The 15,344-nt window shown below is 36.8% G+C and overlaps 1 protein-coding gene across 3 annotated transcripts in view; it reads right to left on the reverse strand.

The window, feature by feature from the left end:
• RASA2 (RAS p21 protein activator 2) overlaps window positions 1-15,344 on the reverse strand; it is a 123,589-nt gene that overhangs the window by 25,984 nt on the left and 82,261 nt on the right. Inside the window, exons 15-20 of one of the 3 annotated variants that reach the window (XM_025377330.1) lie at window positions 13,619-13,725; window positions 10,293-10,376; window positions 9,571-9,648; window positions 4,677-4,750; window positions 4,023-4,129; window positions 666-677 (exon numbers count right to left, since the gene is read on the reverse strand). In XM_025377330.1, the coding sequence (XP_025233115.1) occupies window positions 666-677; window positions 4,023-4,129; window positions 4,677-4,750; window positions 9,571-9,648; window positions 10,293-10,376; window positions 13,619-13,725 (462 nt within the window). Of the gene's footprint in view, window positions 1-665; window positions 678-4,019; window positions 4,130-4,676; window positions 4,751-9,570; window positions 9,649-10,292; window positions 10,377-13,618; window positions 13,726-15,344 lie in introns of all 3 variants that reach the window. The other 2 variants (XM_025377332.1, XM_025377331.1) reach the window with 2 other exon arrangements.

Raw genomic sequence — 15,344 nt, forward strand, 5'->3', positions numbered from 1 at the left:
CATATTATTTGACACTAATGGACAGAAATACTTAATTCACACTACTACTGTATAATAGGAAGACAGAGTGAAAGACTCAATGATTTAAGTCTATGTTACAGGAAATTTGGGAGGTATTCTTTCAGACACCAAAGTCACATAGTAAGTGTAGCAAAAGACTACTTAACTAGGAGTCTTGGCTATCTAGAAAACAGCAGGGAACCTGGAAGTAAGCAAAACATTTGCTCAACAACCAAACAGAGAATACAAAGCCCAGGTATTTTATTTATAGGAGAAAGTCCTGACGTTTTCATTCAAAGCCTTTTAATCTTAGGTATAATTTAAACAAACATAGCACTTGCATCCTCACTCATAGTACATTGCTGTAAAAAACAGAGGTGGGTGATGGGATGGGAGTAAGGTGTTATATTATGGTTCACAGACATCACAAGAAATGTAAGATCGCAGCCTTACCACAAAGGATAGAGAAAAAGTGTATAAAGCGAACACAGGAACACAAAAAGCACAGCAGTCCAAGGCATTTAGCTGCGGAGTAAATGCATTTAGCTGGAGTAAACAGCTGCACACACCCTTAAGCAGCCCTGAAAATATCACTAAATCAGAATCCATATAACAATTAATATTATCAACGGTAGCCCCAAGTCATCTAGAAGATGTTAACTTACGTTCAATGAACTCTTTTTTAGAAGGCAGGGAAGCATGTAATATATTTTGGAAAGATCCATCAAAATAGTTAAAACAAAAAGCATGGAAGCTTAAAACCACAGGCTTTGGTAAATAAGCTTGAAATTTCATATCTCATTCCTCCAATGTCATTCCAAAATTTTAAATTTCTTAAGGCTTAAAAACAATGTAGCTTCTAATGTGTCTATTTTATACCTCTAGTAGCCTCATCATTCTAGAGAATTTTGTTCTCTTAAAATCAGTGGACAGAACAGAGATTCTTTTTTGTTTTTGGAGACAGAGTCTCCCTCTGTCACCCAGGCTGGAGTGCAATGGCATGATCTTGGCTCACTGCAGCCACCACCTCTCAGGTTCAAGCAATTCTCCTGCCTCAGCCTCCCAAGTAGCTGGGACTACAGTTGCACGCCACCACATCTGGCTAATTTTTGTTTTTTTAGTAGAGATGGGGTTTCACCACGTTGGCCAGGATGGTCTTATCTCCGGATCTCATGATCTACCTGCTTCAGCCTCCCAAAGTGTTGGGATCACAGGCGTGAGCCACTGCACCCGGCAAGAACAGAGGTTCTTAACTTGAGAATCATAGATGAACTTTAGGTCTATGAACTTCCTGAAATTATTATGCAAAATTTTGTGTCTATGAACTCCCTGAAGTTACATGCACAATTTTTTGTCTGTTTGTAGGTACAGTTTTCTAGACAAAGGGGTCCACAGCTATCTAATTCTTAAAGAAGATTATAAACCAAAAAATACTTCAGAATATTGGTTTGGATTAGAAAATGCTTTAAATGAGGAAAAAAGAACTCATTTATTCATAGAGAATGACTAATTTACCTTAACTTTTATTTAAATGTACCATTAATGTAAACATAATTAGCACCCACTGCTATGCAGAGGTGAGAACATTTATATAGTATTCAATAAGTTATAATTTCTAAAACATTCAGAATATGTTTAGCTTAAAAAATGCTATCTGGGCTGGGCACGCTGGCTCACACCTGTAATCTCAGCACTTTAGGAGGCCGAGGCAGGCAGGTCACGAGGTCAGGAGTCCAAGACCAGCCTGGCCAAAATGGTGAAACCCTGTCTCTACTAAAAATACAAAAATTCGCTGGGTGTGGTGGCGGGCACCTGTAATCCCAGCTACTCAGGAGGCTGAGCCAGGAGAATCACTTGAATCTGAGAGGCAGAGGTTGCAGTGAGCCAAGATCATGCCACTGCCCTCCAGCCTGGGTGACAGAGTGAGACTCTGTCTCCAAAAAACAAAAGCAGCTATCTGAAAGGGCATATATGTAGCCTATTGAATTTTAGTTATTTGAATATGTAAATGTTATAACAAATTATCTGGGTAGTATACCCAAAAGTATAATGCATTTGGTTTCTTATATCTTTCTAATATATTGGGACACATGTAGTCATTCTGGCTAAGCCATTCCTAACGAAGAATTATGAAATAAAATATTTTCCTTATCACTCTACTATTCAAGAGTCTCCACTGAAGCACTCTACTTAACTGTATTATATCCTCTTTAAAGCACCCTATATCTGATGTATTACTCCAGAATTTACAGCAGAAGCTCTCTTAACAGATCTTTACCTAACAGATTTAACGGATTAACAGACTCTCCATTTCCTCTGTAAAACATACTGAATGCTGCTCACGGGATGCTAAACGCTTGTGGTTGCTTGGGTACTCTGTTAAGCCTGCGCCCTTCTACTTCCATCGGTTAGGCTGTTTTGCTTACCAAGTCCGTTGGGTTTGTTGCTAAACTTATTTATGCTAGTTTTCTATGTTGTAATTATGATTTACTTCACATAAAGAGACAAAGTAAGTGGCCACTACCAAGAGGTTTATTACTTATTTGAAAATCAGGTAAATGCTTTGAAAACCCTCTAAAAAGGAGATGCATACCTCCACAAATAAGGCTGATTTATGTGGGGGTAAGACAGCTGTAAAAGACTAGTGTAACTATCCTAAAAATCTAAGAGGATTTTGTGCTTGGATTACTTTTCAAGTATCTAAGTTCTAGATTTACCTTGGAGAAATCAGCCTGAAAACTGATGCATTATGGGTATATTTACACAAGAAAGACAGGAAATCTGATCTATACGTCAATAGTCAAAGAAATAATCATGGTTCTCTACCAAAATGCTAGTAAACAAATACATAAATATTTAAGATCTGTATGCATCTTTTTGTTTACTTTTAAATGATTCTTGCTTTAACCAACCTTTTGGTTTGGTTAAATGAACATCTCTGGATCCTAATTATTTTGGGCAGAAGGGATTCTACTATATAGATGTGATCTGAGATCTAGATACTAAATTCTTCTTGCTAAAATATCAGAAGCTAATGGCCTTCTGTGGATAATTCCTTTTTTTTTTTTTTGAGATGGAGTCTTGCTCTGTCACCCAGGCTAGAGTGCAATGGCACGATCTCGGCTTACTGCAGCCTCTGCCTCCCGGGTTCAAGCGATTCTCCTGCTTCAGCCTCCAGAGTAGCTGGGACTACAGGCATGTGACACCATGCCCGGCTAATTTTTTTGTATTTTTAGTAGAGATGGGATTTCGCCATGTTGCTCAGGCTGGTCTCAAACTCCTGACCTCAAGTGATCCGCCCGCCTTTGCCTCCCAAAGTGCTAGGATTACAGGCATGAACCACCACACCTGGCCTTCTGTGGAAAATCACCCCAATGGAATAAACTCAAAAGCAGTTTATTTAAAGGACTGTGTCAGTCTACTGAGGGATAAGCTTTGCCTCTCTGCAGCTCTCAAATCACACTGTAGGAAGATGGCTTTGTTTACACAAATAGCCCACTTGTACAAGCAACAGAGTCTTCTCAGAAGGCAAATTATTAAGTCATCTACCTTGGGGTTAACTTGGCTAAGAACCTAGGATGAATTTGACAACAGAATAGGTATCACAATCTATGGTGTAACTGTGGGAATGTCTAGCTGATATTTTCCAGCAAAGCACAGAAATATTCTCATTTATTAGATATTGAATCTTGCTAATTTTGCCTCTGAGAGTTAAAGAAACTCCCATGTTCTAAGAGGTTTAGCTGTTGCTCTTTGATAAATAACAGTATGGAATACTATGGATTTTTAGAAAACAGAGCACACTAAAGGAATACCATTTTCAGAAACTCAAGAAATTTAATGTGAGAAAAACATAATATACATGGGGTTACTGTCAAATATTTTTTCATTCTTAGTACGTATGGAGAAACCACAAACTATAGTAATATTACTGAAAGGATTCACTAGAGTCACAATAAGCGGCAAAGAAACCTACACTGAGAACCAGGAAAAACCCCATAATAAAGCATAAACACAACTACCTGGCTGTTTGTGGTAGGTGAGCTCTCTGCTTGTTAAGCAGAACCATCGCTTCTTAAAATTCTTTTTTCCAATCCGAGTTCTTCCCTGAGCTCTTTTATACATCTCACTGCCAACATAACAGATGTAAACATTTAGCTACAAAAATTAAAAGTTAATCCAAAACAAAGAAGTATCCTTTAATTTTAAATGACATGAATAGTTGTGTAAGATTATATTAAATATATAGAAATGTTTTTGCCATCCATGACTGTTGCATTTATTTTGGCCATACTAAAGGATTAAGGTCTTTAATTAATTTAATATTTTTAATTGTACTATGCAGAACAAAAAAGGACCAAATGAGTGATTCCCCCGCTTAACTTATAATGAACACTGTACATTAAGACTAATAGTGCTGTTACTTTTTTAAAGTACTCTAAATACCCATCATCTCACTATAATTGCAAAACAACTCTAGGACTGTATGCACAGGAAATCATGCTTTTCTGCCATAAAGTTTGTAGGACAGTAAAGGTGACTTACCTGACTGCTAATTTTGGCAGTTCTAACACAGAACATAATGCCAGATCTCCTCACTCTTAGACCCACGCTCTTTGTACTTACTTAATATCTATACTGATACATGACTTTCACGTCTAATTTGATTAAATTACCCTTCTTTCAGGTGCACAGGCTCACTCGTACCACTGGACTCTTTAGTTTCAGTAGATGAAATTTCATCCAAGAACTAAACGGGGAAATGGGTAAATATTACACTGTGTGATAAGGAACATTATAAAAAATTCAGTTTATCTTACATGTCATTGATTATAATGGGAAGTTCTTCATTACTAATGAATACACACGATAGTAATTTATAAAACAAAACACATATTATAAAGGAAATCCCTAATTTACAAATGACAAGTATTATAAAAGTCTTATTCATTTATTTGGAGACAGAGTCTCTGTTGCCCAGACTGGAATGCAGTGGTGCAGTCTGGGCTCACTGCAACCTCTCCCTCCTGCGTTCAAGTGATTCTCATGCCTCAGCTTCCCAAGTAGCTGGGATTACAGGCATGTGCCACCACACGCAGCTAATTTTTTTGTATTTTTAGTAGAGACAGGGTTACAGTATGTTGGCCAGGCTGGTCTTGAACTCCTGGCCTCAAGTGATCTGTCTGCCTCAGCCTACCAAAGTGCTGGGATTACAGGTGTGAGCCACCGTGCCCAGCCTAAAACTTCGTTCTTAAGTTACTTAAAACCCAGAACATATTTCCATGTAGAAATAATTCAATCCATAATTCCTTAACTGCAATTCTGAAATACATAAAGTTCTGAATACAAAGTTTTAAAATCTTGTCTTTGATTCGAAGTACTCATTAAGGGGTATAACTTAACCTGAACTGGTGTGAGGCTATTTATACTCTGTACTTATATTACTTACTGTAAGTATTCATACACTGTGCTATAAGAATTAATGTATTTGATTGTGGGGTGCTACCCTAGGCTCCACTGGGGGATGTTACATACAGTATATACTGATTACCTTTTGAAACTCTGAAAAACTGAATTCTGAAATACTTTTGGTCCCAATGATTTTACATATAAGATTGTGAACCTTTATTATAGGCTAAGGATCACCAAAGTCTGGGTCAGAGGGCCACGTCTGACCTGTAGCCTGTTTTTGTAAGGCCCATAAGAATACAGGTTGAACACTCCTAATCTGAAAATCCCAAATGTTCCAAACACCCAAAACTTTTTGAGTGCCAACAGGATATTCAAAGGAAATGCTTGCTGGTGCATTCTGGATTTTGAATTTTGGATTTTCAGATTAGGGATGCTCAACCAGTTAAAAAAATATACATGGAGAGAGACAGAATGAATAAAAGTATTTCAAAATTTGAAAAAATCCAAAATCCAAAACACTTTATCAAGCATTTTTGATAGAGGATACTCAACCTGTAACTATTACATTTCTAAATGTAACAATCAGGGTTACATTTAGGGTTGTGAAAGCGTTGTGAAAACAAAGACTAAGGGGCAGAGACCGTATGTGATCAGCAAAGCCTAAAATATTTTCTCACTGTCCCTTTACAGAAAAGTTTGCCAACTTCTACTATATATAACTGATTTTAACTCTGAAAGATGGTATTTCACAGTTATGACTGAAGTGTAAACAGGTTATCTGGGATAATCTGGAAATCTAATCACCATTTATAAACTTTCCATGGAGAATGTTGGAATGTGGTGACTCAAGAAAATTTATAGTATCCATCTTTACCAGGTCAGCCAGTGAAGAACATTTAACTTCACAAATACGCTACCTTGACTGGTTAAAGGCTTTTTAGTATTTGGTTGTCTCTTCATGGGAAAGGGAAATTAGCACTTCAAGGAACAATTCCTTTTTCTTTTCTTTTCCTTTTTTTGAGATGGAGTCTTGTTCCGTCACCCAGGCAGGAATGCAATGGTGTGATCTTGGCTCACTGCAACCTCCACCTCTCAGGTTCAAGCGATTCTCCTGCCTCAGCCTCCCAGGTAACTGGGACTACAGGCGCCCACCACCATGCCTGGCTAATTTTTGTATTTTTAGTAGAGACAGGGTTTTACCTTATTGGCCAGGCTGGTCTCGAACTCCTGACCTTGTGATCTGCCTGCCTCCACCTCCCAAAGTGCTGGGATTACAGGCGTGAACCACCATGCACGCCTGGATGGAACAATTCTTTTCTTTTTCTTTCTTTTTTTTTTTAATCTACCATTACCTTGATTTTGAGGAACAATTCTTGTTCTTAAAGAATCCTATTTTGCCTCCTAAATGAGCTATCAATTTGTTTAGTTCATTAGGTGGGTATTACAAACTCAGAAACTCAGAGAGGGTTTGCATTTCTTTGCTTTTTCCTTTATACTTTTCTACGTTGTTCTGCTTAGGACTTAAACAAAAACAAACCACATTCCAATAAGGATAATATTGAGGCTCCAGTGCCTATTCTAAAGTAGAATTTGTAGACACAGTCATTTTCTCCTAAGACTGGCTGATGATTGCCCAGCAGAGCTCAGACTTAAGGAGTTTTCAAATGGAATGTTTACTTCTGCTTGCTGGGAGAAAATACTGGTAAGTGAAAGAACAAGAACAGAGTTCCTTTTGCATTATATATGGGTAATGTGGGTACAAGTATCCAAGGGAACTGAAGAAGCACCCTACCATAGCATCAGTTCTCCCAGATGGACCATCCACTAATGGAGTCTGAGTTATGTGAATGTTTTATTTCTTAATATATACCTGAAGTCACTGATTTGCTAGCAAATATTATTTATAATAGTTTATTTTATTTTTTTGAGATAGCGTTTTGCTCTTGTTGCCCAAGCTGGAGTGCAATGGCATGATCTCGGCTTACTGCAACCTCTACCTCCCAGATTCAAGCAATTCTCCTGCCTCAGCCTCCCCAGTAGCTGGGATTACAGGCATGTGCCACCAGGCCTGGCTAATTTTTTGTATTTTTAGTAGAAACGGGGTTTCACCATGTTAGCCAGGCTGGTCTGCAACTCCCAACCTCAGGTGATCCGCCCACTTCGGCCTCCCAAAGTGCTAGGATTACAGGTGTGAGCCACTGTGCCCAGCCAATACTTTATTTAGGAACTATGGGGTAAATACAGAGATATAAAGTGAAAGAAAACCCAGTAATTAAGATGGACTATAGGCAGGGTGACTATAGGTCCCAGTTTGCTCAGGACCATCCCCATCAGGGCCATTCCTATCATTCCAGAATAATCACTAACAGTATTTTTCACTCTTAAAAGTGTTCTGGTTTAGACATCAAATTATATGGTCACCTTGTCTATAGAACTATCCAGGTTATCCTTTCTAAACTCTGCAGGGAATAGCATATGATTCAGAGTTATACTCTTATTTTCTTCTGCATCAATAGTAAATGTCACTAGTCAGAGTGCCAATATAAAATGAGAAATTGAGCTTCACAAGCTTTTACAATTTATAGCACTGCACATATCTTGTTGTAACTACTAAATAATAAAGGAAACTAGGATATTAGGACAAAGTACCCTATGTCAGCTTAGGGATTTAGAACCAAATCTGAGACAGAGGCATACTACGGCGATAGTCCATTAGAATGTGAGTGGGTGACTCAGGGCAGATCAGGAACAGACTCAACTCCTGGTACCCTTAAATCCTTTCTCCACTGACATTATCAACTCTACACATTCTGATTATATCAGGGGAAAAAAAATCAGATACTACCATAGCCTTGGTCACAAAACATGGAAAAACAACCCTCAAACAAAAGACAGTACATCATAATCTTGCCAATAAAAGTCTGCCTACAGTGCCACAAATGTTTCAACAATGTCCTAAAAATAAAAGGGCAGCTTTTTCTTTGCCTATTCTTTTGAAAGGCTTTCTCCTGAAAAGCCTTCAATGGTTTGTCTAAAAAATTTTTGGTTAAACAGGCACTATTCTAGATGAAAAATATTCTAATGGACTTTAATTTTTTAAATCATCATTTTTTACTTACTAAGTCTCCGTAAGAATCCTAAGTATAAAAAAAGGCCCAAATGTATACCTCAACAAAATAAATACTCTGGCAACCAACTGCTAGTTATGCTACAGAAACTGAATGAAGTCTTTAACATTTGGCTTTGTTAATTTGGATTCATTAAGTTAAGAGTGTGATACATAAAATACAGTACTTTCTTCAGGCCCAGTTTAGATATAATTCATTTCTCTCCTTATTTTTTAACTCTTAACTTCTAGACTATATGGGGTAGAGTACTTCAAAGGTTAACTTTTCTTTATAAATTTTCAGCATTTTACAATAATGCTATATTTTGTTTAGATGATTCAGGACTAAAGACTCAAGAAATTAAAGATCCTTTCAAAACGTTCTCAACTTTTAAGTGAAGTGATTTTTGTATGCTGCAGGACTTGTGTTCGGATATTATATACTATAGGCTTTTGTACATTTATAGTAACTTTCCTCAGGTTACTACCATGAATTTATATTGTTCATTAAATGTTCAATAATGTATAAATTTTTTACTAGGGCAATTAAGTGCCCATTCTACATCAGGCACCATACAAAGCCGTTACCCCCAGAGACCAGAGGTTCTCAACCAGAGGCAATTCTGTCCCTCAAGGAACATCTGGCAATACCTGGGGGCATGTTTGGCTGTCAAAACAGGAGGCATACTTATTGCATCTAAGGGGTAGAGGCCAGGGATGCTGCTAAATATCCTGAAACGCACAAGCCAGCTCCTCAGAATCAAGAATTATCTGGCCCCAAATGCCAATAGTGTCACTTTGAGAAATTCTAACCCTAGACATCTGTAATTTGTGTTTCTAAGGCACTGGCAATAGTAGTAGTTGTTAAACTTATTTAGGTATTTTCAAAGCTGAAAAGCACAGCCCTGTATAAGAAGAAAAAAGAAAAAGGAAGCCTTTTTGATGAACAGTTTAAACATTATTTAAACTGGGGATTGATATAATACATATAAAATGTTATTTCCCCTATGCTATATGAAATAAATATTAATTCCAGAATAAAATAATCATACCTTTTTAACTGCCATAATATATCCTTCTTCTTGAAACATTTTGAAAAATTCACACATGAATGTCTCTTTGAAACTTGACTAAGAAAAAACAAACACAGGGTTTATATGTGTTAGAGAATTAAGAATAGAACAGACTATATTTTTAAGCTGAGGATTAAGGCCTAAAAGGACTCAATTATATATTTTCAGAATTCAGGGCTTGGAGTGGAAGACTTCTTTCAAAGCTGTCATGCGATTATGGCACAAGCAGGCAGATAGACAGACTGTCCTGCACTTCCTTACTAGGCTCTCTTTGCCTTATTTAGCAGTTTTCATGAAACTGCATTTTTTTTTTAATGTTCTCATTAAACTATTTAAAAAAATTTTTTTTTATTTTCTAGAGACAGGGTCTTGCTAAGTTGCTGGGACTGGAGTGCAATGGCTATTCACAGGTGCCATCATTGTGCACTGCAGCCTTGAACTCCTGGCCTCAAGTGAGTTTCCCGCTTCAGCTTCCTGGAATTAAAGACACAAGTCACCATGCCCAGCTTCTGAAACTGTCCTCTTTAACAGGTGACTAAGAGAGTATCTACTTAAAAGACAGCTACTCTGTGTGTGTGTGTGTGTGTGTGTGTGTGTGTGTATAGTTTTTAATTTGGAAGAAGGTAAGTCAAGGAGAAAGGATCATAGGATGTAACAACATTTAGAAGTGTAAAAACAAAATAAAAGATGTAAGGACTTACCTTGCTTTTGGACAGACTCCCCCAGCTTCCCAAAGTTTGTATAGTTTTTGAGATGAGAGTTAATGTTCTAATTGTCTGTGCATCCTAAAGAATGTAAAAAAGACCAAAACTACCATTAAGTTTTCAAGAAAATAATTTGTATAAAAAAGAAGAATAGAGTAAATGGACTACATTGCTGTAAAACAATGACTCAAAAATGTTCAAACCACACACAGTTAAAATCTAGCTAAGGCTGGGTACAATTCACCGGCCTAAGGAATTAAGAGACTAAAGAAGCCATATATAATTAACAATTCTTCCCAAAGTAATTATTAAAGATGTGGTGCTTTTAAAAGTCATATATATATATATATATATATATATATATATATTTTTTTTTTTTTTTTTTAGATGGAGTCTCGTTCTGTTGCCCAGGCTGGAGTGTAGTGGTGTAACCTCAGCTCACTGTAACCTCCACCTCCTGGGTTCAAGCGATTCTCCTGTCTCAGCCTCCTAAGTAGCTGGGATTACAGGTGCCTGCCACCACGCTTGGCTAATTTTTGTATTTTTAGTAGAGACAGGGTTTTGCCCTGTTGGCCAGGCTGGTCTCGAACTCCTGACCTCAGGTGATCTGCCCGCCTTGGCTTCTCAAAGTGCTGGGATTACAGGCCAAAGCCATAATTTTATCAATGTTATATGTAAGTTGTTTCATACAGTATGGCACCTTGGATTACCTGACAAATTATATTCACTTCTGGAATGTCAAAGGCATCTACTTTACTACCTTATAACTTAAAATGGCAGTTTCAGGTGTTCCAAATTTTCTGTGCTCAGCTCACCCCTAAACATATTCAATACTTTAAATGGCTTTTGCAATTAACTCTTTTCACCATGGAAGCAAAGACCTAAATTCAGCTTAGGAAATGTGAAGTCACCTAGTTCTTTTTGATCTTACCAGAGGGTGATTATTTGGGTCTATTATCCAAGAGGTTTTTCAGGCCTGTCTATCTGAAAGAAGTAATATATAGTAATATATAAAATTGACTAAACGGTGCTCCCTCAGAAATCTTTGCTCCTTCATTTTTTTTTAAATTGAGGTATAATTTACATATGACAAAATGAATAGATCTTAAATGTATACCCTGCTGAATTTTCACCAATCCATACATTTGTGTAAGTTTCTATCAAAACACAGACCATTTTTATTTGTTTTAAGGATTCAAGCAAACAATATCTTGCATCTGAAGATATACCAAGAAAAATTTAGATACAGAAAAGCTTTAGTTCAATTTTTGGCTCACATTCCTTAATATTTTAGTATCCCCCCGCCCCCACATTGAAAATAGGCAATGAATGTGAAGCGGAAGAGATGACCAGAATATAAGGCAATCTGGAAAAGAAGGAATATCTGAAATATGATCATTATAATATACTTATAAAATAGAAACACACCTAAATTAAGGCTATTCAGAAAACATTTTAGCTGTAACATTTGGGATTTCATTATATCTATAAAAGGTCCCCACAATTCTCTGCCTTTGAAGAAAATAATATTCTTAAAGATGTCCTGGCACCTGCACTCACATTTCTTGCAGCACTATTTACAATAGCAAAGTCATGGAACCAACCTAAGTATCCACCAACATCTGTTACAGGAATGCGCAAATTCAAGTATGAATACAAGGCAGACTCACAAGTTCAGAAGTAGGTGTTCTGTTTATGTCCAGAATGTTGCTACCACGCTTTCATTGCCTCAGAGTTCTGTGCAGCTTTAGTAACAAAGCCACAGAATGGACAGCCCTGTGAACAAAAGGACACTGGCCCACTCTCTGCTGGGGCTACTCACAGACCATTTATCCTTTGGCAAGAAAGGGCGTGGTGCTGCCACTGCAACATGGTTCCATTCAGTACTCACAAACTTAAGTGAGTGTCAATGTCATGTAGTCGTTGAGAGGAGAAATGGGTATTCAGAACTTGGTTTAACTCTAAAACTCATGTGTTTTCCCTACACTACTGAGCAACTCCTCTTGGCTGTGAGTTTCCTAAGGGCAAAGAGTATCTTATTCATCACTGCATCTCTAGTACTGAGCATGAAATGATACACTGTAGGTACCTGAACATCTGTCTAAGAGGTTGGAAGGGATAGGATTAAGCTTACAGACGATAAAGACTGACTGAATTTGAATCCCAGTTAAATCCAGTTCAAACTGAGTAAAATCAAATCATAATTTGTCAGCTGTGTGAGCGTGGAAAAGTTACTCTATTGTGATTTCCTTATCTGCACATGTGGATGATAACAGAATTTACCTCACAGGGTTGCCAGGAGGACCAAATAAGTTAAAACATAAAGTAGTTAGAACAAGGCCTAGTACAAAGCACTAAATAAATGTGGGCTATTATTATTATTTGTTATACAAATCAGCAACTAAGAGCAATTAGATAAGATTATAAAGTATTTGGAACATAAAAGCTTAAAGAATTAGCCAAATTACACCATATAAGAAGGAATCAGAAGTACAGCAAAAATAGAGAATTTTAAAAATTAAGAAATAAACATGTAAATCTATGCAGTGGAGATTTAGATTTTTGGTAATTAAATAGGACTCCAGAACACAAGATTATATGCTTAAAAAATTTTTAAATCTCGTATGTTTACAGTATTACCTCAGGTAAATAAAAAGTAAAAATACTGATATATTTAACAAGTTATATTCCAATAAAAGTTCCTACACCTTTCACTATACTGCATTCTTGGTTTCTTTTTCTGTTTTAACTGTTCATGCTTATCCAGTTCACCTGCCATTTAATATTTTCTAATTATATGCTGTCAGTTTCATTGCTACTGAAATCTTCTATCTTAGATGCTGTTTCTAAATTAAATGGAATTTCTCTTGTAGCCTTCTTTCTTAGAGAAAAGAGCCTCTTCAAATTTCCGTGAAATTTAAAAATATCTGCAAAATTAAACTATTTTAATAAATCAGGAAGGCAGATTTTGTTTAAATAAAATACCTATCAAAATGAAACCCATAACTAATGAAAAAAAATCTTATGGAAATTTATAAACACACACAGTAGCATATGAAAAAATATAACAAATCCCCTTTGTACTCATCACCAACCTTCAATAATTAGCATTTTATCACTCTTGTAGAACATCTTTTAACAACAACAAAAAATAGGATTATCAGTCTCACTTGAAAGACTGAAATGGCCAAGAAAAATTCTGAGTAAATTTAAGTATCAGTTATAAGAAAATACAGCCCAGTGAAATTGACTTATTTTATCTTTTCTTCATTTTAATAAAAATAAAAAAATGGAATAAAGCTTTCAGAAGAACAAACACTTACTGGATGATGAGGTCGCAAATGAAAAGTATGAGGTGATACTACGGCTACAGCAAAGAAACGAAGAAATACAAAGCTGCTCACTGCAGAATACTGAACATGAGGGTCATCTGCAGGAAAAAAATGGTGAAATGTCATGCACAAAAACACAATTAAAAAACAAAGATGATAAATTAAAAAATATAGAAAAGACACGTAAACTAGGAGAGCAACATAATTTGTCTAGTAAGAGCCGAGTTGATGAAATGATAGTGATGTTTATGACTAAATTAAAACACCCTATGATTAAAAAATCCAAAAGAAGAAATAATATGAAAAAAGACAACGCTGTTAGGTTTATAGAAATATTTTAATTTGAAAAATACCTCTTTCCTCACCTGCAAGAAGAGACTGCTAAAATTACGACAAAAATAAAAGTAGTATCTAGCACTACCTAGTGGTAACACTGAATCCCTTAAGAGTACGATACAAGGCTACTTTCAGTTTTAGGTTCTTGTTTCAATTCCCTCCCCAGAATCTTGATAATATTAAAAGTTATGCAACAAAAACAATTAGACAGAAATGTTTACTTTAAAAAAGCTATCAATAGTCCATAAATAAAAATGCAGATGAACTGAAGACTACTGGTGGCTTTGATCATTCACCTACAACTTTCAGACTGGAGTCAACACTGTACCCAACAATCAGACGGATGGTGGTGAAGCAGGTGGCGAGGGAAAGAATCTTTAGGTTTGGTTCGAGTTTTAACTCTTCTAAGTCATTCAGTAGGTAACCATTAACAAGTCATTTAATTTGTCATTCTTTAATAATATCTGTTTTTTACCTGCTGTCTGCCCTGCCCTCCTACCTCTCCTTTCCCCATTCTTCTAGGGTAGTAAAAACAACAAAAACGACAGAATATGAAACACTTATGGCAACAAAACTGTCACTACTATAGTCTACTGAGGATATGATGACCATATTAGTAGTTAAGTCAACAAAAACATAACTAAGGAGATACATCTGCATGTATATAAAAACATAAAGTGTTGGCTGGACACGGTGACCCACACCTGTAATTCCGGCACTTTGGGAGGCTGAAGCGGGTAGATCACCTGAGGTCAGGAGTTCAAGACCAGTCTGACCAACATGGAGAAAGCCCGTTTCTACTAAAAATACAAAATTAGTCAGGCGGGGAGGCCTGTGTCTGTAATCCTACCTACTGGGGAGGCTGGGAACCCAGGAGGCAGAGCTGCAGTGAGCCGAGATTGTGCCATTGCACTCCAGCCTGGGCAACAAGAGTGAAACTCGGTCTCAAAACAAAAACAAACAAACAAAAAATCCAAAAAGTGTTTAAGATCATTTATATAAAGAAGAATTAAACAGCTAAAACAGATTTAAGGCCAAATAGAGTATAGTGAATGGCAGCAAGTGGTTTGGAGTAGACCAGGCCCAGGTTTGAGGCCCTGCTTGCCTGTTGGCCATCCATAGACGCTGGTAAAGTTACTCAGCTTCTCTAAACCTTTGTTTCTCACCTAATGGGAGTAGTACCTACCTCATGTGGTTTTGTGAAGATGACAACAGGAGATAATGGAGGCTAACACACTAACACTGTGTGTGTTACTAAGTAGTCAATGTGGTTATCATGATCTAACTATTTAAAAATAAAATTTCAATGAGCATTTCACTTTTCCGTGTGCCTCTGGCTCCCCTTATTTTTGTTATGAAGATTAGATTTACTTACTTATTT

Source organism: Theropithecus gelada, chromosome 2 (assembly GCF_003255815.1).
Source record: "Theropithecus gelada isolate Dixy chromosome 2, Tgel_1.0, whole genome shotgun sequence".
Classification (NCBI taxonomy): domain Eukaryota; kingdom Metazoa; phylum Chordata; class Mammalia; order Primates; family Cercopithecidae; genus Theropithecus; species Theropithecus gelada.